The following is a 24409-nucleotide window of genomic DNA, read 5'->3' as shown; positions in this document are numbered from 1 at the left end:
AAATGGGGGGGAAATGAGGGAAAGGAAATGATATTGGGGTTTACTGTTTATGTTTTTTATTATTAAATTTAATTATTTTATATTATAAATGTTGACCCGAATTTTTTAAAATGGATGGTTGGACCGGTTGGTGCTACAGTACACCAGTCCAACCGCGGGTGCCTGCGGATAGACTAAAAACACCGGTTTTTAGGCTCACCCGGCCCGGCTCACCAGCTGGGTCCCGGTTCAACCAGTTCAACCGGCCGGGCCGGGCCAGGTTTTAAAACATTGCACTTTATTTATATTATCACATATTTAACATATGATTCTATTTATGTATAAAGGAATCTCATAAATATTCAGTTTCTTATTAAACAAAATAAAGAAAGAAAGAAAGAAAAAAAATTGAACTACTCTTGTTCATGTTTTACTTTTAGTTATCTTGATAGGTTTCACTCAATAACATCAAGGCTCAAAATTCACAAAGAATTATAACTGCAAGAAAATAAATTATTTATTATCTCTTCAATAAAATTAATTCAATTTTCTCTTGTTGTCATGTCAGCTCTAAGGTTTTGACAAGATGTTTTGTACCCTTAACCATTTAATTTTATCCAACAATTCATTTATTAATAAAAACATTTAATGTTATATTTCATTTTCTTGGCATCAATTCTTCCAGATTGCATCAATCCAATAAGAGATAAAGGTTGAGATATGGCAGAGGCTGCAATGGAGTTTGCTATAGTAACCTTGAGTTCCCTTCTAGTCCAAGAAGTCAAGTTGCTGGGAAACGCAAGACAAGAAGTCGAAAGCATCAAAAGTAAATTGGAAAGCATAAGGTCTTGCCTCAGGGATGCCGATGCAAAGGCTGCAGCTAAAGAAGAAGGAAGAAGTAACGAAGGTGTCAAAACATGGGTAAAACAATTGAGGGAAGAAGCCTTTCATATTGAAGATGTCCTTGATGAGTACATTTTCAAGAAGGCACAACTTCCTCGTGGCAGTGGCTTTCTTGGTGTTCTTTGTAAAATAAGTCGTTTTGTAAAGAAACTGAAATTGCGTCATGAAGTTGCAACTGCTATCCAAGATATCAAATCATCACTTGACGGTATCAATCAAGGAAGACAAAATTCCAACATCAGACATGAAGGATCAAGTAGTGGTATAGGAGGTGTTATACCACATGACTCTCGAGTTGGCTCCTTTTTCATTGAGGACTCAGAGATTGTGGGCATTGAATCTTCTAAACATAAATTGATTGATTTATTGGTGAATGGAAAACCAAATCTCTCAGTGATTGTGATGGTGGGTGAAGGAGGATTAGGCAAGACCACTCTTGCTAGGAAAATTTATGATAATGATGATGTGAAGATGCATTTCAACTGCCAGGCTTGGATCACAATTGGGAAAGAATACGTGAAGAAAGATCTATTAAAGACAATTAAACAAGAACTTTGCCGTCAAACATGGTGCCCTTCAAGGGAGACAGAGAATACGAAAGAGATGAATGAGGTGAATCTGATGACTGCATTGAGAAAACTCTTGCAAGACAAGTGTTACATGGTTGTGTTTGATGACGTGTGGAAAGATGATTTCTGGGAAGATGTTAGGTATGCTTTGCTTGATAATAACAAAGGCAATAGAGTAATGCTGACAACACGATACATAACTGTTGCTCATTCAGTTGAATTTGTGAATGTCTATGAGCTTGAACATTTGCCTTCAGATAAGGCATGGGAACTGTAGAAGTAAAAATCTACATGTACGGAAGGGGGGTTTGATCCCGTGAGAATGAGACCATTAGCGAACCTGCACACGTAGAAAAACACACACGTGAAGCGAACGGGAAAACACCGGGGTGGTGTTTGCCGTAGGAACTCCGATGCTCAAGTCAGCAAGGCTGAAAGGCTAATATAGTGAAGGCTAGGGAGTAAAAGGTTACCGGAAGTTTAGTCAGGGACTATGACTACGACGGTGATGTAAAGCTCTTGAGTAGGAGCTTCGGGTGTGAAGGCGTAATGTCGTGTGTCCTGTGAGAGGGTTGGCCTCTGTTTATATAGTGACTGTCTGGTCTCCCAATCCTGGTAGGAGTAGGAGTCCTAATGTGACTCTGGTGCAAACCCTAGAAGAATTAGGGCCATCGTAAGCCGTCTTTCCAGTGTCCGGATAGGAAAGTGATCTTGATCAGGAAAGTAACTTTCGAATAGGAACGTGATCAGGAACAGGAAAGTGACTTTGAATAGGAGTTTGAACAGGAACAGGAAAAAGATCGATGGGGGCCGTGGGCTCTGGAATCGCCTATTGGTCCAAGAGGTGAACTGGAACTGGGAGGCCCATGTCTAGATGGTTTGGGTCTGCCGTATCTCGTATCAAATGGGGCTAATCTGGCTCGGGCCTCTTTAGGACTGGGCCTGGTCTTTTCTTCACTAGTGGTCCTGTTTCCCTATTTGGGCCAAGGATGATTTTTGGCCCTAACAGTAACTCTTTTGTAGAAAAGCGTTTGGCTTTAACATGTCTTGTCCAACGGAGCTAGAGAAATTGTCTCATGAAATCCTAGCAAAGTGTGGAGGTTTACCATTAGCAATTGTGGCTGTAGGTGGTATTTCGTCAAACAAAAACAAGGTTGTCTCTGAATGGCAAAAGTTACTTGGTGGTTTAGGCTCAAAGTTAAGGACCGTTCCCCATCTGAGAAGTTGCAATAGAGTTTTATCTGAAGGTTATTAAGATCTCCCTCACCATTTGAAGTCATGCCTCTTGTACTTTGCCTTGTTTCCACAAGGCTTTGAAATTTATTTTGGGAGACTAATACGCCTATGGATAGCTGAGGGCTTTGTCCAGTATAGCAAAAACCACTCACTTGAACAAGTTGCAGAAAATTACTTGACAAAGCTCATTGATAGAAGTTTGGTTCAAGTTTCGGAGAAAACGGTTTTAAGACGAGTTAGAACATGTAAAGTTCATGATCTAATGCATGAAATCCTTCTCAAAAAGACTAAGGAATTGGGTTTCTATCATGACCTAAGTGGAGAAGACTTGAGTCATAAAACCCGTCGTATTTCAGTAAATAGAGGTACTGATGATGCCCTTGATAGAATCAAGGATTCAAAGGTTCGTTCTATTAGTCTTTTTAATGTAGACAAACTTCCTCAATCTTTCATGGGTACATTTTTTGCTAATTTCAAGCTTCTGAAAATACTTGATTTTGAAGGTGGCCCTGTGGAGTACGTTCCTGATGGAGTGGGAAAGCTCTTTCATTTACACAACTTTAGTTTGAGAAGAACAAACAGAAAAGAACTTCCCAAGTCTATAGGCATGCTTATTAACTTATAAACTCTAGATTTGAAATACTCTTTTGTGACTGAGCTACCGGTTGAAATCAAGAATGTAAAAAAATTGCGTTGTCTAATTGTATGGCATAGGGACCACTTCCTTCCCAAAATACATGAGGGTCTTGGGGCTTTAACGAATTTACACAAGCTATATTTTGTGGAAGGAAATTCTATAGTTGTTGCAGAGCTTAAGCAACTAAGGCAGTTGAGGAGTTGGACGTTACACTTGAAAATAGATTTTTGAAGGATCTATTTGATATTGTCGAGAATATGGAAAATCTTGAACGTTTGGGTGTAAGATCTAAAGTTGAAGAAGAGATTCTTGATCTATCGTCTGTGGCCTCTCCTCCACAATGTCTTCAAAGTTTGTTTTTACGAGGGAATATTAAGAAGCTGCCGTTTGGGATTTTTGAACTTCAAAATCTAATTAAAATCAATGTTTTAAAAGCCGGCCCAGCCCAGCTGGATGAACCGGGACCTAGAAGCTTCAACGGGTCGGGTTTAATTTTTTCCTATTCACCCAATACCGTAGGATTTCTGGTGATGATCGGCAAACAATTAACTGTCGGAATGTTGGGGCTTTTGAAGACAATTTCCGGTGAATGTAATGGTGGTGAAAGAGTTGATTTCCGGTGAGTAAATCGATCGAAAATCGAACAAAATTGGCAGCAGCAACGATGAGATTTTTCTGGTGATTGACGAGGCTAACGGGGGTGGGGTGAGGTGGGTTTTGGTCGGGAGAAAAAGGGGAGTAATTCTGGGGTGATGGGGAGAGTTGTTGTTGCCGAAATCGATGGGATCTGGCCTAGAATGCCAACGTCGACGTCAACGTCGGTGAGATCTGGTCGAAATCGAACCTATTTCCACTAGATCTTGGGTATATTTTGATGGAAATGGGCTCAAGGGACGATTGAGGTTGCATCTGGGGTGTCGCCGCCGCTAATCAGTCATCGGTCGATTTGCAGTTGGGGTGTGTTTGATAAATTTCAAACCTATAGGGACTTAACAAATTTTTAAGTGTATATTTGCTGAATTTTAAAAGTTTTTGTCAACCTGGGACCTAGAAGCTTTGCCACGTTTCACCCCAGGTTGGGTTTTAAAACATTGATTAAAATACAATTGGGTTTAGAGGGAACAACTGATGTTGATCCCATAAATGCCCTTCAAGCCTTACCTAATTTATTAAATCTCATTATCAAGATGACGTATTGTGATGACATATTGCATTTCAAAGAAGGTTGGTTTCCGAAGCTTGAAGTGTTGTGGCTCGTTAACTTTGGAGGATTAAAATGGATGATGATAGATAAAGGTTCCATGCTTAATCTAAGAGAATTTTTTATTGGACCATGCCCACTTTTGAAGGAGCTTCCAACAGGAATTGAGCATCTAACATATCTTAAGAGACTTGTATTTGTGGGGATGTTGAAAGAGATTTATTGGATGATGAAAGGTGAGAACTGAGAGAAACTCACTAAACACATTCCACAAGTATTGGTAACTTATAAAGTGGCATTTGGAATAGGTTTTTATTACAACACTAGATATTTGTCATCTCTGTCATGTGAAGATTTTGAGCAGCTTGTTGAAAAATAGTCTCATCCATGAAAAAACAGGTATGATTTCTTGAAAAGCGTTTTTTCTATGTTAATTTCATTGTAGCTCTTTATTGATAGTAAGAAATGATTAGGGTGATAGATATGGAGTTATGTTAATTTGTTTGGAAATATTTATTACATAAATCTGGCAATTTAAGACATATTTATCAGCTTGATAAATCAGCATATTTTTACCGTTGATTATATTTTCATCTAAAGGTGGAAAACTTGTGTCCAAAAAAATGGGGTTGTGGAACCTTTCCCGTATAAATATGTGGGCAGGGATCCGCTATCCCTTGAATTAAAGCAAAATGAATGGTTAAGATAGGGATTACATATTTATAAAATTAATTTATATCTATTATCTCTCTCCCTTATTTATTGTAAAAAACGTCTCTCCTAATTAATTTTTTCAAAACTTCTTGTTATGCCTCAACAGTCAAGCCTATGTCAGCACAATTAATGTCTCTTTGTACCAGCTGCCAAGCCTATATCTCCAAAAAATATTCTCACCAATTTTATCTCATTTCAAAGAGATGAATGGACGAGAGCCTTCCATGTGTCAAGGCAGTTTGCAAAAGCTCTCATTGCATTAAGTGCAAATGTGAATAAATGGGCATTTCTCTTCCCGAAGAAGGGAGGTTGGAGGCTAGGCTGAGATTTGAGCTTTATTTTCATATCTTTCTCTCTGTAAAAACACTGTATTTCTTCATCTTTGTATGTCTTACGGGCAAAATCATAGAAATAGTGAGAGATCAAATAAAATAACAGTGGATGTAGGAGTCGCTTGTTGCATCCGAACCACTATAAAAACCCTTATTGCCAATCTTTTATTTATTTTTTCTGCAAAATATATAATCTTAGCTCCATATTCAAATCTCATGGATCCATCACGTGTGTCTCCTGAGTCAGCTCAGCGTTTCCCATGTGCGAGTCGTTGGCGTCCAAAATCAAGCGTCAACAGTTTGGTGGCCCATGCAGGTCCGATTCTCGAACCTGCATCTGAGTTCCTTGATGGCGTGCTCAGGTCTCAAACCCACGTCAGAGTTCTCCGATCGCGTGGCCAGATCGTAGATCGCACGCGTTAGAATTCTTCGATCGCGCATCAGAATTCTCCAATCGCGTGGCCAGATCTCAGATCGCCCGCATCAGAGTTCTCCGATTGCGTGGCCAGATCGCAGATCGCACGCCCATGCCATCCTGATCCTCAGCTTTAGATCGCGGATCTTTAGCTTCAAATCGCGTGTTCAGATCGCTGATCACACGCTGAGATCGCTGATCTCTTGTGCTCTTAGGTAGAGCTCGTTATGATCTCTCAGGTCGAGGTCGTTTTGCTCTCAAGTTGAGCTCGTTTTGCTCATATTGAGCTCATTTTGACTTCTAAAATTGAGGTCGTTTTGGTTTTTGAGCTCGTTTTGACCTCTCAGGTCGATGTCGTTTTGCTCATTGAGCTTATTTTGACCTCTCAAGTTGAGGTCGTTCTGCTCATTCAGGTTGTTTTGACCTCTCAGGTCGAGGAGAGGTCGTTTTGACCTTTAAAATTGAGGTCGTCTTGCTTTTTGAGCTCATTTTGACCTCTCAGGTCGAGGTCGTTTTGCTAATTGAGCTCGTTTTGACCTCTCAAGTTGAGGTCGTTTTGCTCATTCGGGTCGTTTTGACCTCCAAAATTGAGGTCGTTTTGCTTTTTAAGCTCGTTTTGACCTCTCAGGTCGAGGTCGTTTTGCTCTCAAGTTGAGCTCGTTTTGCTCAAATTGAGCTCGTTTTGACCTCTAAAATTGAGGTCGTTTTGCTTTTTGAGCTCGTTTTGACCTCTCAGGTTGAGGTCGTTTTGCTCTCAAGTTGAGCTTGTTTTGCTTAGATTGAGCTCGTTATGACCTTTCAGATCGTTCTCTTACCAGATTTCAGGTCAAGCTCCTACCAGATTTCTGGTCGCTCCTAACAGATTTCTGGTCGTTTTCCTAACAGATTTCAGGTCATTTTCCTAACAGATTTTTGATCGCTCCTAACAGATTTCTGGTCGTTTTCCTAACAGATTTCTGGTTGCTCCTAACAGATTTCTGGTCGTTTTCCTAACAGATTTCTAGTCGCTCTTAACAAATTTTTGGTCATTTTCCTAACATATTTCAGGTCATTCCTAACAGATTTCAGGTCGTTTTCCTAACAGATTTCTGATCGTCTTCCTAACAGATTTCAGTTCGAGCTCTTCAGTTCGAGACTGCAGCAATTCAGATCAAAGACTCAGTTTCTGAAGCGCGATTACGCACTTCAAAAACTGGGGGGCTTCTGTTATACCTCAAAAGTCAAGCCTATGTCAGCACAATTAATGTCTCTTTGTACCAGCTGCCAAGCCCATATCTCCAAAAAATATTCTCACCAACTTTATCTCATTTCAAAGAGATGAATGGACGAGAGCCTTCCATGTGTCAAGGCAGTTTGCAAAAGCTCTCATTGCATTAAGTGCAAATGTGAATAAATGGGCATTTCTCTTCCCGAAGAAGGGAGGCTGGAGGCTAGGCTGAGATTTGAGCTTTATTTTCAATTCTTTCTCTCTGTAAAAACATTGTATTTCTTCATCTTTGTATGCCTTACGGGCAAAATTATAGAAATAGTGAGAGATCAAATAAAATAACAGTGGATGTAGGAATCGCTTGTTGCATCCGATCCACTATAAAAACCCCTCTTGCCAATCTTTTATTTATTTTTTCTGCAAAATATATAATCTCAGCTCCATATTCAAATCTCATGGATCCATCACGTGTGTCTCCTGAGTCAGCTCAGCGTTTCCCACGTGCGAGTCGTTGGCGTCCAAAATCAAGCGTCAACACTTCTCTTCACATATTTTGTTTGTATTACGTAATAATCATTAAGTTTATTTAAAATGTGACTTCTCTTATTCAAATAAAAAGGGTAATGATAATGATCAAATGCTTTTATAATTTTATTTCTTAAATATCGTATTAATCATATAATGCTTTTATAATTATTTAAATTCGACTAACTTCTATATTATTTCTGTATGTTACCATGAATAGGTGAAGTGTCTACTATTGTGAGAATCTAGTGATGAGTCATCTTCTAGATTTATTAACCACAAGTGTTGAGGGCTATTTACAATGATATGTAATTGTTTTCGGAGTATTGTCTATGAAATTGATGTGTTTTTATTTGCACTTTGTTCATACCTTCCATTTGCACTTTGTTTCTACTACTCTGTAATTAGACTGAAAATAGACATTTTCAATTATTTTTTTATTATTAAAACATATTAAAATGTAATTTTTTTAAATAAAAGAAATTGGGGCAATTCAATGGTTTCTGTATTTTTTTTGTTTTTAATATTTTTTATTATTTTATTTCAAAAAAAATTGATAAAAAATCAATAATATAAGTTTTCTTTGGGGGTATTTTTGTAATTAACTCCTGCAAAAGCAACGTTTGAAATGTAAAAGTCCTTTATTTTAAAATAAAAACTTTTTCCTTTTTTTATAAATAAAATAAAAATTTTAAACTCAATCTCAAGTCATTTACAACTTTATATATTTTAAAAAGTTTTGATTACTGATAAAAAGTCAAATATATTTTTTGTTTAGTTTTATACTGATAGCGGTGAAGTAGAAGAATGTTTTCTTTAATAAAAAATAAATACATCCTTGACGGTGATGAATCAAAACTATAGGGACTACATATATATACCTAACTAGACATGGCACAATATATATCCAGAAAAATTTAATTTTTTTCGATACACATATTTAAATTCAGATATATTTTAAGATATCTCCTCATCATTTAAATTCAATTTTAAGCTATAATAAACGATTAATAGATAAAATTTTATAAAAAATAATATAAAAATGATATGTTAATGAAAATAATGTTTATTTATTTTAATGTTTCATATTAATTTTTAAATATATTATCTGTTATATAAATTAAGGGTGTCAATTATCTTATGTCTTTATATATATATATATATATATATATATATATATAATATATATATACACACAATAAACTAACTCCAAGTCTAATTTTTTTTTTTTCCCAACACATACTTACACATGCAATACCATATAATGAATTTTTAAAAATTAAAGAAAGTTAAAATTAATAAATAATATTACACTAAAAAACTTAAATATAGATCATAATTTTTTTGGTATCTAATGTATCATACCCTCATTATTTAGCTTGATGTATGACGATTTTTTTTCTATAATCAATAAGTATTAATATATTAATATACACAAATTAAGATTTGAAGTTAAGGTCTAAATTCATATATTAGTATTATTGAAATTTTATTTGTATTTATAGCATTATTGAAATTCAATATAGAACCTAACTTATATAAAACCAAGAGATTAAGATTTGAAAGAAAGAAAATTAATATTTAGAAATTTTATTTAATAAAGAGAGAGAAACAATATTTTTAAATGATGAATTAGGTGTTTTAGTATATTTTTTCAATAAAATAATTTTAATTTACATATGAAATATTGGAAAGTTTATTAACATAAAATAGTAACCTTTTAAAATAAAAATCTTAAGAAATTAAATACGCGATTAAAAGAAAGGGAGGTGGGGCCGTGGGGAGTAATTTTGGAAGAGTCCCGTGAATAGCGGCTTCTTTCCACCGCTTTCTCGTAGAGATCACCAACACGCTACACGCTCAGTTGCCTCCACACCATCTATTTATCCTCTACCTCACTCCCCCCCTTTACTAATTTACTGTTACCAATCCTCCCAACCACGTTTCTAAATAAATCCACCACCTATGCATGTCAAATAGGGGTGGAAAAAATGGCCGGGTTAGGCGGGTCAACCCAACCCGGCCCGGTAAAAAGGGGTTGAGCCCGGCCCGCCTTAATGGCGGGTCGGGTTGAGCCCAACCCGCCAGCAACCCCCGGGCGGGCCAAGTTGCAAAAAGGCAACCCGCCGGCCCAGGTTCTATTTTGTCCTCTCTGCAGGAGGACCGCAACCCGGCGGGTTGCGGGCGGGTTGGGTGTGCCAACCGCGGGTTGGCTGTTGCCAACGGCCAACCCTCGGGTTGGGCAAAAAAAAAAAAATACAAAATTAATTTAGTTTTTTAAATTACACTTTACCCTTAAAATATAGCCGTTTTATAGCCGTTGGAGGGGTATTTTTCGTCTTTTCTTTCCCCATTTTTTTCTATAAATTGGCCCTAAACTCTCATATTTTTCTCACAACTCAAATTCTCTCATTCTCTCATATTCTCTAATCTCTATTCTCTCAATTATTCATTTATTCTCTTAATCTTTTTGTTATCAATTTGCTCTATTTTAATTTTTATTAGTTTTGTTGCAATTTTCAATTCATATTTCCAATTTCCAATTCCAATTTCCATATTCCAATTCTCTTTCTTTAATTTTATTTCTTCTACATCAATTTTTTTTCAACTACAATGGATAGATATTTCTCTCCCCTCAATTTCAATGCTGAAGAAAACTACTATCCTAGTCCTAGTCCCGCTGATTTTACTATGAATGCAGAAGATTCAAATAGTCCCGCTGTCCCATCCCGTCTCAGAATCCGATACACCTCAATATGCCGTCGATTCCAACAGCTCCCGGTGGTTCTAGAAGTCGTCCTCGTAATCGTCGTCCTCGTCCAACTTCATCTCAAGCTGAGGCGGGATCATCAACTGCCGTCGAAAGCGAAGACAGACACACATCAGGTAGCGTGGCGCATTTCGACAAGTTTTACGAGACGAGAAATGGCGTTCAAGTCAAGAAAGCAAGATGCAAATTTGTGCAAATGTTTATAAAGCTGATTCAGGTAATGGTACTAGTACTTTAAAAAGGCATGCTAATAAACATATTAATCAACATGGAAATAGAGAAAGTAATCAAACTCAAATAACTAATATGGGTACTACTTGGCGTTATAATTCTGATGTATATAGGGAAAGTTAGCTTTATATATTGCTGCAGCTGATCAACCTATTAATATAGCTGAGGATAAATTTTTGAAAGATTTGTTCAAAATTCATTTTTTCCAGGATTTAAAAGTTATTCTAAACTGCAACTAGAAATGATTTAATAAAATTGTTTAAAAAAATGAAATTAGAATTAAAAAATAAATTTCATACTTGTCATATTAGTGTGGCTCTACTGCCGATATTTGGAGTGGTAGAGCTAAACAAGATTATATTTGTGTTACTAGTCATTATTTGTGAATGAATTTAAATTAAATAAATCTTTATTAGATTTAGATTAATGGATTGGATCATAGTGGTTTAGAAATCTATAATAAAATTGTTGAAGTTTTAGAAGATTATGATATTATTGATAAAGTGATAAGTTTAACTTTAGATAATGCAAGTTCTAATAGTAAAGTTATAGATTTTTTTCAAACTATTATCCTTTATATAACAATTTGAAGTTTTTTCACCAACGTGTGCATGTCATGTTATTAATTTAATTGTGAAAAGTGGTATGAAAACAATTAAAAAAATATGATAGAATTAGGGAATCTTAGCTTGGTTACTGGTAGTAATAAAAGAATGCTGAATTTCAAGAAGCTTTATAAAATCAAATATGTCTCCAAGAACTTTTGCATTAGATATGCCTGTTAGATGGAATAGTACTTATTTAATGCTTGATTCATGTTTACCTTATGCTAATATTAGTTATTTTGTAGCAAATAATAGAGATCCTCATTATTTGGTTGAAAATGATTGGAAGATAGCTAAAGTATTTCATTCTTTTCTCAAATGTTTTTACCAATCTACTTTACAACTTTCTGGTGTGTATTATTCTACCAGTCCATTGGTAATCATACAATTATAAAAATTTCCTAGTTATTTACAAAAAACAAGACAATCAAATTTTAAATGCACCAATAAAGGCAATGAAAATTTTTTTTTTGAAATATTGGAACCCATTCCTTTTCTTTATTGTTTAGGTGCTATATTTGATCCTAGAATTAAATTAGCACGTTTAGAAAATGGTTTTGACAATTTAAGTGAAAATTTACAAACCGAATCATTTGTCAATCAAATAGGAGAGGTAAAAATAGTCTTTTCGAAGTATATTTCCAATATGAAAACAGTATGGGAACCCGCAGTCGCAAAGAAGCGAAATATCCAGAAGTTTGTAGTAGAAGAAATAGCAAATGAAGACTTATACTCTTGGAATGCACTGAATAGGCCGAAAGGACCCAATCCGAAGCACAGCCGCAGCCTCCCTTCAGAAGCACCACCACCACCAACAACAAACAACAACAACTAATATGCTGTCCTCCATGGAGTCGCAGAGTATGAACTTCAACAATATTTGGCAACCCCCGAAATGTTTTCAACAGGTCACTTTGATATCTTAGAGTATTGGAGAGCCAGAAAATGTATTTTCGGTATTACAAGACTTGCCTTGGATGTTTTCGTTGTTCCTTTCTCAACCGTCTCATCCAAACAAACATTAGTGCAAGTAGAAGGATTTTAAATGAAAGGAGGACTAAACTTGCTCCAAAAATGATTGAAGTCCTCACATGTCTTCGAGATTGGACGATCGCGCCATCAAGATCAATACGAGGTTATCGACAATACTTTAGTAGAATCGTTTCAATTTTGTAATATAGATGATACAGATGAGGGAGGTCCTAGTGAACCACCCCCAAATTAGTTGTTTTGTAAAATGTATTTATAAATTAATTGTCAATTATTGCACTCTTTTTCTTTACCAAGTTTTTCTCCCATTGGGTTTTTCTTGGTGAGGTTTTTAACGAGGCAATAATTGTTATAATTTCTTATTTTATTTTTTGATAAATAATAATTTTTCTTATATTATAATTTTATTGTATCGAAATTGAATTATATTGAAATGTTAACAAACAAAAAAATTGAATTGAATTATTGATATTTGAAAAGTTAATTAAAACATTATATTTATAATTATTTATTTGAAAAGTTAATCAAAAAACAAAAAAAAAAAAGGAAAATCGGGCTAACCCGGCCCAGCCCGCCACCTAACCCGGCGGGTTAGGGCTGGCGGGCCGGGCTGGGCCAGCCATTTTGAAGAAAATGGCGGGCCTAACCCGGCCTGCCTTTGCTGGCGGGCGGGTTAGGCCCGGCCCGCCAAACAAAGTAACCCGCTGCGGGCCGGGCCGGGCGGGTCACTTTTCCACCTCTAATGTCAAACGTTACGCGCTTCACTGCACCCGACAAACCGGATCGAAGTTTCTCTCATAATGTCTGAACCGCACACTCATCAACTGCTTAAAATCAAAAATATAAAAAAAAATACGCTAAATTGCCCCATATGCGCATTGACCAACCCAGGCCACCTCAAAAATATTTGTGACCTTAGGTAAAAGTTATTTTGGGAACCTTTTAATAATATAAGCATATATTAAAATAATTATTTCAAATTTATTTTTCTTACCTTTTGAGATGCAAAATCACTAGGAGATGTGGACGACAACTGACAGGGTAACGGGGTCAAGTTGGTGGGGGGTTTTAGAGAGCAGATGTTGGAGAAACGATGGGTGGTAAAATAGGTGATTTCCAATGCCAGGATTGACTAGAAAATGCCTGAGAAGTCGTGACCCTAAAGGTATCGGTGGCCGGTGATTAGCGGAGTAAACAGATGAGGTATGATAGGGGTTTTGGTGAGAGGGCTAAGGGGAGGAAGACAGTGGTGTCGGGGAAGGCCAACAATATTGGGTACATGCCAAAAAGGCCTAAAATGGTTGTCATGCATGGTGAGTTGGGTAGCGAGAATCATCAAAAATTGGCCTAATTGATGGCTATCAAGGCTACCAAAGCACTTCGGAAATGATAAAGTGATGATTTTGATCGATTTTGATTAGAAAATCGACTCGAATCAGCTCCAAATGGCCAGTGGCGAAAGAGGGGTAGAGATGATTTATGTGAATATCAAATTTTGGGATTGAATTGGGGGTGAGTAATTTGAGACATGTAAATGACTATTTTAGCCTTTCATTGTTAAAAGAAATTCAATGTGTTAATTTTGGGGTGTAAATTAGAATATATGAAACTAGAGGTACAAACTTGCTATTTTGTCAAACTTTGGATGGAAATACATGTAAAAACTTTGTAATAAATTTGGGTCTTTTTAGCTTCTTCTTTTTTTGGGTCGGATAAAAAATTATACACTATTTTTATTTTTATAATATATTCAAAAAAAATTTATAAAAAAAATTGGGCCCTTTTTTACCTTATTTTTAGGGGCCTAGGCAGGTGACTCACCTTGCCTATCCCTTGAGCCAGCCCTGGACCAACCCCCACCCCCCAGGGTTCCTCACGTAACACACTACTGTTTCATTCTCACAACCAAACCAACGTCTCTTTCTTCCTCCCAACACCACCCTCCATCAAAAAAATAAAAAATAAAACAATTTACTCGTGTCAAACAACTGGAAAAACTATTTTTTTTTTCGTTTCGGGATCGTATCAGAAAACTGTTTTTGAATTTTTTTTTTTCTTTTTAATACATGCAGAGTGAAGAGAAGATTATGGAGTCTGAAAAACTAAATTTGCATGTGCTTGTAGGAAAATTTAGGAAGCCTTCATGGGCACCGTTTCTTCTTCTTCTTTTGACTCCGGCAATAATTATCTATTTGCAAATTACGACAAAGTCTGTGTATCTTATTTATGGATCATTGGAGTCCGATCAGTGGTTTGTTTATCCGGAAACGTGTTCCGGGTTCTTGAGGGAGTTGCCCAGGAGGAAAATCGTGATGACAATAAAGGATTTTGGAGGTGTTGGAGATGGGAAAACGTCGAATACCGAAATGTTTCGAAGAGCGGTACGGTACATGCAAGGTTTTGGAGATAGAGGTGGCAGCCAATTGAATGTGCCGGCCGGTACTTGGCTTATCGAAAGCTTCAATCTCACTAGTAATTTGACTCTGTTTCTTGAAAAGGATGCTGTTTTTGAGTGTTTTCTATTTGGTATAATCAATACTGTGTTTAGAGAGCCAACAGAGTCGATCTCGCTGAAAACCTGATGAAAAAACGTCCATAAAGCCACATAGGGCCTATACGCTGTTTTACTCAGTTTTTTCAGCCACCAGTAATGGGTCTCGATTTTGCGCGAATCGAGCATTGGTTTTTGAGTGTTTTCTATTTTGTATAATCAATACTATCCTTAGAGAGCCAACAGAGTAGATCTCGCTGAAATCCTGATGACAAAACGACCAAAAAGCCACATAGGGCCTATGCGTCGTTTTACTTAGTTTTTTCAGCCACCAGTAATGGGTCTCGATTATGGACGAATCGAGCACTGGTTTTTGAGTGTCTTCTATTTGGTATAATCAATACTATGTTTACCTAGACAACAGAGTCAATCTTAACGAAAACCTGATGACAAAATGACCAGAAAGCCACATAGGGCCTACACGCCATTTTACTCAGTTTTTTTCAGCCACCAGTAATGGGGCTCGATTATGGGCTAATCGAGCATTGGCTCTTGAGCGTTTTCTATTTGGTATGATCAATACTATGTTTACAAAGCCAACAGAGTCGATGTCGCTGAAAACCTAATGAGAAAACGACCAGAAAGTCATATAGGGCCTATACGCCGTTTTACTTAGTTTTTTCAGTCACCAGTAATGGGCCTCGATTGTGGGCGAATCGAGCATTGGTTTTTGAGTGTTTTCTATTTGGTATAATAAATACTATGTTTAGAGGGCCAACAGAGTCGATCTCGCTGAAAACCTGATGACCAAACGACCAGAAAGCCACATAGGGCCTATACGCTGTTTTACTCATTTTTTTCAGCCAGTAGTAATGGGCCTCAATTGTGGTTGAATCGAGCACTAGTTTTTGAGATTTTTCTATTTTGTATAATCAATAGTATGTTTACCTAGACAACAGAGTTGCTCTCGCCAAAAACCTGATGACAGAACGACCAAAAAGCCACATAGGGCCTATACGCTGTTTTACTCAGTTTTTTTCAGCCACCAGTAATGGGTCTCGATTGTGGGTATATCGAGCTCTGGTTTTTGAGCGTTTTCAATTTCGTATAATCAATACTATATTTTCCTAGACAACAGATTCGATCTCGCCGAGAAGCTGATGACAAAACGACCAGAAAGCCACATAGGGCCTATACGCTGTTTTACTCAGTTTTTTCAGCCAGCAGTAATGGGTCTCGATTTTGGGTGAATCGAGCACTATTTTTTGAGATTTTTCTATTTGGTATAATCAATTCTATGTTTACCTAGACAACAGAGTCGATCTCGCCAAAAACTTGATGACAAAACGACCAGGAAGCCATATATGGCCTATACGCCGTTTTACTTAGTTTTTTCAGCCACCAGTAATGGGTCTCGATTGTGGGTGAATCGAGCACTAGTGTTTGAGCGTTTTCTATTTGGTACAATCAATACTATGTTTTCCTAGACAACAGATTTGATCACGCTGAGAACCTGATTACAAAACGACCAGAAAGTTGCATAGGGCCTATACTCTTTTTTACTCAATTTTTTCTGCTACCATTAATGGGTCTCGATTGTGGGTGAATCGAGCACTGGTTTTTGGGTGTTTTCTATTTGGTATAATCAATACTATGATTACCTAGACAACCGATTCTATCTCGCCGAGAACCTGATGACAAAACAACCAGAAAGCCATATAGAGCCTATACGCCGTTTACTCAGTTTTTTCAGCCACCAGTAATGGGTCTCGATTGTGGGCGAATCGAACACTTGTTTTTCAGCGTTTTCTATTTGGTATAATCAATACTATGTTTAGCTAGACAACAGAGTCGATCTTGCTAAAATCCTGATGACAAAATGACCAGAAAGTCGCATAGGGCCTATACGTTTTTTTACGTAGTTTTTTCTGCCACCATTAATGGGTCTCGATTGTGGGCGAACCGAGCACTGGTTTTTGAGCATTTTCTATTTGGTATAATCAATACCATGTTTACCTAGACAACAGATTCGATCTCGCCGAGAACCTGATGACAAAACGACCAGAAAGCCATATAGGGCTTATACGCCGTTTTACTTAGTTTTTTCAACCACCAGTAATGGGTCTCGATTGTGGGCGAATCAAGCACTGGTTTTTGACCGTTTTCAACTTGGTATAATCAATACTATAATTAGCTAGACAACAGAGTCGATCTTGCTGAAAACCTGTAGACAAAACGACCAGAAAGTCGCATAGGGCCTATACTCTTTTTTTCTCAGTTTTCCCCGCCACCATTAATGGGTCTCGATTGTGGGCGAATCGAGCGCTGGTTTTTGAGCATTTTCTATTTGGTATAATTAATACTATGTTTACCTAGATAACATATTCGATCTCGCTGAGAACCTGATAACGAAATGACCAGGAAGCCATATAGGGCATATACGCCGTTTTACTTTGTTTTTTCAGCCACCAGTAATGGGTCTCGATTGTGGGCAAATTGAGCACTGGTTTTTGACCGTTTTCTACCTTGTATAATAAATACTATGTTTAGCTAGACAACAGAGTCGATCTCGCTGAAAACCTGATGACAAAACGACCAGAAAGTCGCATAGGGCCTATACGCTTTTTTACTCGGTTTTTCCCGCCACCATTAATGGGTCTCGATTGTGGGCGAATCGAGCGCTGGTTTTTGGGCGTTTTCTATTTGGTATAATCAATACTATGTTTACCTAGGCAACATATTAGATCTCGCCGAGAACCTGATGACGAAACGACCAGGAAGCCATATAGGGCCTATACGCCGTTTTACTTTGTTTTTTCAGCCACCAGTAATGGGTCTCGATTGTGGGCAAATCGTGCACTGGTTTTTGAGCGTTTTCTATTTCTAATAATCAATACTATGTTTACCTAGACAATAGAGTCGATCTCGCTGAAAACCTGATGACAAAACAACCAGAAAGTCGCATAGGGCCTATACGCCATTTTACTCAGTTTCTTCAGCCACAAGTAATAGGGCTCGATTGTGGACGAATCGAGCACTGGTTTTTGAGCGTTTTCTATTAGGTATAATCAATATTATGTTTACCTAGACAATAGATTCGATCTCGCCAAGAACCTCATGACAAAACGACCAGAAAGCCATATAGGGCCTACACGCCGTTTTACTCAGTTTTTTTCAGCCAGCAGTAATGGGTCTCGTTTGTGGGTGAATTGAGCACTGTTTTTTGAGATTTTTCTATTTGGTATATTCAATTCTATGTTTACCTAGACAACAGAGTCGATCTCACTGAGAACCTGATGACAAAACGACAGAAAGTCGCATAGGGCCTATATGCCGTTTTACTCAGTTTTTTTAGCCATCAGTAATGGGGCTCGGTTGTGGGCGAATCGAGCACTGGTCTATGAGCGTTTTCTATTCGGGATAATCAATACTATGTTTACCTAGACAACAGAGTCGATCTCGCAGAGAAGCTGATGACAAAACGACCAGAAAGCCACATAGGGCCTATACGCCGTTTTACTCAGTTTTTTCAGCCAGTAGTAATGGGTCTCGATTGTGGGTGAATCGAGAGCTGGTTTTTGAGATTTTTCTATTTGGTATAATCAATACTATGTTTACGTAGACAACAGAGTCGATCTCACAGAAAACCTGATGATAAAACGACCAAAAAGCCACATATGGCCTATACGCCGTTTTACTCAGTTTTTTCAGCTAGCAGTAACAGGTCTCGATTGTGGATGAATCGAGCACTGGTTTTTGAGCGTTTTCTATTTGGTATAATCAATATTATGTTTACCTAGACAACAGATTCGATCTCGCCGAGAACCTGATGACAAAACGACCGGAAAGCCATATAGGGCCTATACGCTGTTTTTCTCAGTTTTTTCAGCCACCAGTAATGGAGCTCGATTGTGGGCAAATCAAGCACTGGTTTATGAGCGTTTTCTATTCAGAATAATTAATACTATATTTACCTAGACAACAGAGTCGATCTAGCTGAAAACCTGATGACAAAACGACCAGAAAGTTGCATAGGGCCTATACGTTGTTTTACTCAGTTTTTTCTGCCACCAGTAATGGGGCTCGATTGTGGGCGAATCGAGCACTAGTTTTTGAGCGTTTTCTATTTGGTATAATCAATATTTTGTTTACCTAGACAACAGATTCGATCTCGCCGAGAACCGGATGTTAAAACGACCAGAAAGCCATATAGGGCCTATACGCCATTTTACTCAGTTTTTTCAGCCACCAGTAATGGGGCTCGATTGTGGGCGAATCGAGCACTGGTTTATGAGCGTTTTCTATTTAGAATAATCAATACTATGTTTACCTAGACAACAGAGTCGATCTAGCTGAAAACCTAATGACAAAACGACTAGAAAGTTGCATAGGGCCTATACGTCGTTTTACTCAGTTTTTTCTGCCACTAGTAATGGGGCTCGATTGTAGGCGAATCGAGCACTGATTTTTGAGCGTTTTCTATTTGGTATAATCAATACTATGTTTAACTAGACAACAGAGTCGATCTCATTGAAAACCTGATGACAAAACGACCAGAAAGCCACATAGGGCCTATACGCTGTTTTACTCAGTTTTTTCAGCCACCAGTAACGGGTCTCGATTGTGGGTGAATCGAGCACTGTTTTTTGAGATTTTTCTATTTGGTATAATCAATTCTATGTTTACCTAGACAACAGTGTCGATCTCGCCGAAAACCTGATGACAAAACGACCAGAAAGCCACACTTGGCCTATACGCCGTTTTACTAAGTTTTTTCAGCCACCAGTAACGGGTCTCGATTGTGGGTGAATCGAGCGCTAGTTTTTGAGATTTTTCTATTTTGTATAATCAATACTATGTGTACCTAGACAGCAGAGTCGATCTCGTAGAAAACCTGGTGACAAAAAGACTAGAAAGCCACATATGGCCTATACGCTGTTTTACTCAGTTTTTTCAGCCACCAGTAACGGGTCTTGATTGTAGGTGAATCGAGCACTGTTTTTTGAGATTTTTCTATTTGGTACAATCAATTCTATGTTTTCCTAGACAACAAAGTCGATCTCGCAGAAAACCTGATGACAAAACGACCAGAAAGCCAAATATGGCATGTATGCCGTTTTACTTAGTTTTTTTAGCCACCAGTAATGGGTTTCAATTGTGGGTGAATCGAGCACTATTTTTTGAGATTTTTCTATCTGGTATAATCAATTTTATGTTTACCTAGAGCACAGAGTCAATCTCGCCGAAATCCTGATGATAAAACGACCAGAAAGTCACATAGGGCCTATACGCCGTTTTACTTAGTTTTTTCAGCTACCAGTAATGGGTCTCGATTGTGGGTGAATCGAGCACTGGTTTTTGAGTGTTTTCTATTTGGTATAATCAATACTATGTTTAGAGAGCCAACAGAGTCGATCTCGCCAAAATCCTGTTGACAAAACGACCAGAAAGTCGCATAGGGCCTACACGCCATTTTACTCAGTTTCTTTAGCCACCAGTAATGGGTCTCGATTGTGGGCGAATCGAGCATTGGTTTTTAAGCGTTTTATATTTGGTATAATCAATACTATGTTTACCTAAACAACAGAGTCGATCTCGCCGAAATCCTGATGACAAAACAACCAGAAAGTCACATAGGGCCTACACGCCGTTTTCCTCAATTTCCTCAGACACCAGTAATGGGTCTCGATTGTGGGGGAATTGAGCACTGGTTTTTGAGCGTTTTATATTTGGTATAATCAATACTATGTTCACCGAAACAACAGCCTGGATCTCGCCGAAATCCTAATGACAAAACAACCAGAAAGTCGCATAGGGCCTATACGCCGTTTTACTCAGTTTCTTCAGCCACAAGTAATAGGGCTTGATTGTGGGCAAATCGAGCACTGGTTTTTGATCGTTTTCTATTTGGTATAATCAATACTATGTTTATCTAGACAACATAGTCGATCTCACTGAAAATCTGATGACAAAACGACCAGAAAGCCACATAGGGTCTATACGCCGTTTTACTCAGTTTTTTTAGCCACTAGTAACGGGTCTCGATTGTGGGTGAATCGAGCATTGGTTTTTGAGATTTCTCTATTGGTATAATGAACACTATATTTACCTAGACAACAGAGTCGATCTCGTAGAAAACCTAATGACAAAACGACCAGAAAGCCACATATGGCCTATACGCCGTTTTACTCAGTTTTTTTCAGCCACCAGTAATTGGTCTCGATCGTGGGTGAATCGAGCACTGTGTTTTGAGATTTTTCTATTTGGTATAATCAATTCTATGTTTACCTAGACAATAGAGTCAATATCGCTGAAAACCTGATGACAAAACGACCAGAAATCCACATAAGGCCTATACGCCGTTTTACTCATTTTTTTCAGCCACCAGTAATTGGGCTCGATTGTGGGGAATCGAGCACTGGTTTTTGAGTGTTTTCTATTCAGAACAGTCAATACTATGTTTACCTAGACAACATAGTCGATCTCGCTGAAAATATAATGACAAAACGACTAGAAAGTCGCATAGGGCCTACACGCCGTTTTACTCAGTTTCTTCAGACACCAGTAATAGGACTCGATTGTGGGCGAATCGAGCACTGGTTTTTGATCGTTTTCTATTTGGTATAATCAATACTGTGTTTACCTAGACAACAGAGTCGATCTCGCTGAAAACCTGATGACAAAATGACCAGAAAGCCACATAGGGCCTGTACGCCGTTTTACTCAATTTTTTCAGCCACCAGTAATGGGGCTCGATTGTGGGCGAATCGAGCACTGGTTTTTGAGCATTTTCTATTTGGTATAATCAATACTATATTTAGAGAGCCAATTGAGTCGATCTCGCTGAAAACCTGATGACAAAATGACCAGAAAGCCACATAGGGCCTATACGCTGTTTTACCCAGTTTTTTAAGCCACTAGTAATGGGTCTTGATTGTGGGCTAATCGACCACTGCGTTTTGAGCGTTTTCTATTTGGTATAATGAGCTTGATAAAGCACTGGTCGTAGCCTAGAATTCTGGCAGAAGCCTGATTTTTCTTGTTCAAGTGGACTAGCTGGTGTGGAAAGGTTTGTCAATGGATACTATGTATGTTGCATGATGAGTTTCTCGATTGGTAAATATTTACCTGACTCGAACTGATTCTATACATTCAATTTCGAGATGCGTAAATGAAGCTTATGGGTCTTAGCTAAGCGAGAGTGAAAAAAAGGAGAAGGAAAGTGCAGATGTATAAAGAATACATGTAAACAGAAATTGAGATTGAATTTAGTGATGTGATATAAAAATTTTAATTTTCGTTTGCTACAAGCGTAGTATATAGAATTTCAGAGCTTAAATGTTAATGTTAAGAAAATCTTTCGCACAACAAACTTATGAGATAACCAACCTATTATAAGGCGAGTTCATGTCACAAATCCTGACATGATGTTTCATTATTGATTGGTTGTATGTTCATTAGATAGGGAAGTTCTTATAATGTCAAGTTTTTGGAAGTAATTGTTCAAAAAAAAAGGGCACAAACAAATGGTAGAGGCAGCATGAATAGGGAAGATATCAGTACCTACGTTTTCCCCCTCACAGCAGAAGCCGTACTAGATATCAGTTTTTAGATTATGAATACTGGCCATATCTAACCAAAGTAGACTCTCAAACCAAAATTTCTCATCAAGAAAATAGCCTCAACAACATTAAAAATTGCCTGTACAATAAATTAACACGTTTACACCTACATCAAGCACAGCATAGTAGAATATTACTACCAAGTAATTCAAGGCAATCACTAAATAAGCCAAAGTCATGGAATTTTACAAGTCACCTGGAACTTAGTTTGAACACTAATCAATGAATTCAAATACTGACTCCCTCAAAGCATAACGCAGAAATAATACCAGAATATGTAAAAACATATATATAACTTCACAATTTTACATTTTTGGAGAGTTTGTATGGAGATAACATTCAAACAATAATAATATATTTTCCTTCAATATAAGATTTCAAAATCAAATGCTATTCATAAATAGCATTTATTCATCACCATAACAATGTAAATCTGAGTTCCCACAAAACTGTCGGGGAAAAGAATGATAAAGTGACCAAAAAGACCACAGAAATGGCGTTACAACAGAAACAAGAAAGAAAGAAAAAAAAAAAAAAAAAAAAAAAAAAAAAAAAAAAAAAGAGCCTCAAAGTGAACCCTCTTCCCTAACCTAAAATTACCCTTATATCAGTGGGGCTGCAAAAAAATTAAAACCGAACCGACCCAGGAAACCGGTCCAAAAAACGGGTTATCCGAAGTAACTAGTTTGGTTAACGATTTAAACGTTAACTTAAAAAGGTTAACCGAAATCGGTTTGCAAAACTAGTGTATATATATAAAGCCCAAATCCCTAAAAACCCAAATCCTTAAACTTAAAAATTTCCCCCTTTTCGTTCTGTCTTTCCCCTCTGATTTCTTCCTCCTTCCCCAAAATTTTTCCTCTCTCTAATTCCAACCATTTATTTTTACTCAATGTCAAAGCGTCGACGCAACAAACTCCACTCCCTCTTCTCTCCAATTCAGCAATTCCCTTCACTTCTCTATAGTTCTCTCCTTACTTCCTTTTCAAATTTCTAGGGTTTGTTTTCCTCACTTTTATTTTTAAATTAATCTCTTAATCAGTTAATTTTCCTTTTGCTTTACTGCGCCTTTACCTTTGCCGACTTGCACTTTACGGTGATAACAAATTGGTCGCTTTACTGCGCCTTTACCTTTACCTTTGATTAGCATGAAACCACGATGGTGCACGACTAGAAATCACAGGCAAAAGCGTCTTCGAGTTCATAGATGCGATTCTTTTAATTTTTGTGTATTTTGTTGGTCTTGAATCTTTTGATTCGTTTTGGTGGTGGGTTTAAACGTTGTTGAAAGTTTTGAAGTGTGTTATATTATTTTTTAATACTTTAATGATCAATTTATATTTTTAGTACCTGTTACTTGAAGAAGTGAATGATTATAATTTGTTTCTTGACTGTGGTTTTTTTTTTTTTTTTCCTGGTGAAACTAGTTTAACTGGTTGGATTTGATTTTTTTGGGTGAGTTTGAATAATCGGTTAACCGGTTTTTGAACCAAATTATTGGTTCGGTTAGAAACTGATCAGCGCAACTCTTATTCGGGAAGAGGATAGAATTCAATGACCAGTGTATTATACGAGCAAACGATTACTGGACGCCAAGCCAAGGTATCCAGAGTTGGAACGATTAGCTTCCTTGCTGATCGCTTCTTAGAAGCTGCGACCTTACTTCCATGCCCACACCATTCATGTATTGACAAACTATGATCCACTCAAATAAGTCCTCCAAAAGCCAGAGGCCTCAGGTAAATTGCTCAAGTAGGCCATGGAACTAAGTCAGTTCGACCTGCATTATAAACCGAAAGTAGCTATTAAAGAGCAAGCTATCGCTGATTTTATATTAGAGTTCCCTTATCAACCAGATCATGAACCCGAACAGCCAGCTAATGAAGTCATCTAAGAAACTATTCGAAACTTGTCAACATGGAGTCTCTACATTGATGGGTCTTCTAACAGAAGAAGAGCCGGAGTTGGTCTTCTACTCATTA

At 37.5% G+C, this 24409-nt stretch overlaps 1 protein-coding gene across 1 annotated transcript; it reads left to right on the top strand.

Annotated features, from left to right (window-relative positions):
* Positions 1–699: 699 nt before the first annotated feature.
* On the top strand, positions 700–1728 carry LOC116111920 (putative disease resistance RPP13-like protein 3). Its single transcript, XM_031398078.1, has one exon. The coding sequence runs from the start codon at positions 700–702 to the stop codon at positions 1726–1728; it is 1029 nt and encodes a 342-aa protein (XP_031253938.1).
* The last annotated feature ends 22681 nt before the right edge of the window (positions 1729–24409 follow it).

Source organism: Pistacia vera, unplaced genomic scaffold, assembly GCF_008641045.1.
Source record: "Pistacia vera cultivar Batoury unplaced genomic scaffold, PisVer_v2 Contig654, whole genome shotgun sequence".
NCBI classification, from domain to species: Eukaryota; Viridiplantae; Streptophyta; class Magnoliopsida; order Sapindales; family Anacardiaceae; genus Pistacia; species Pistacia vera.
This window is presented reverse-complemented; position numbering and strand designations above follow the sequence as displayed.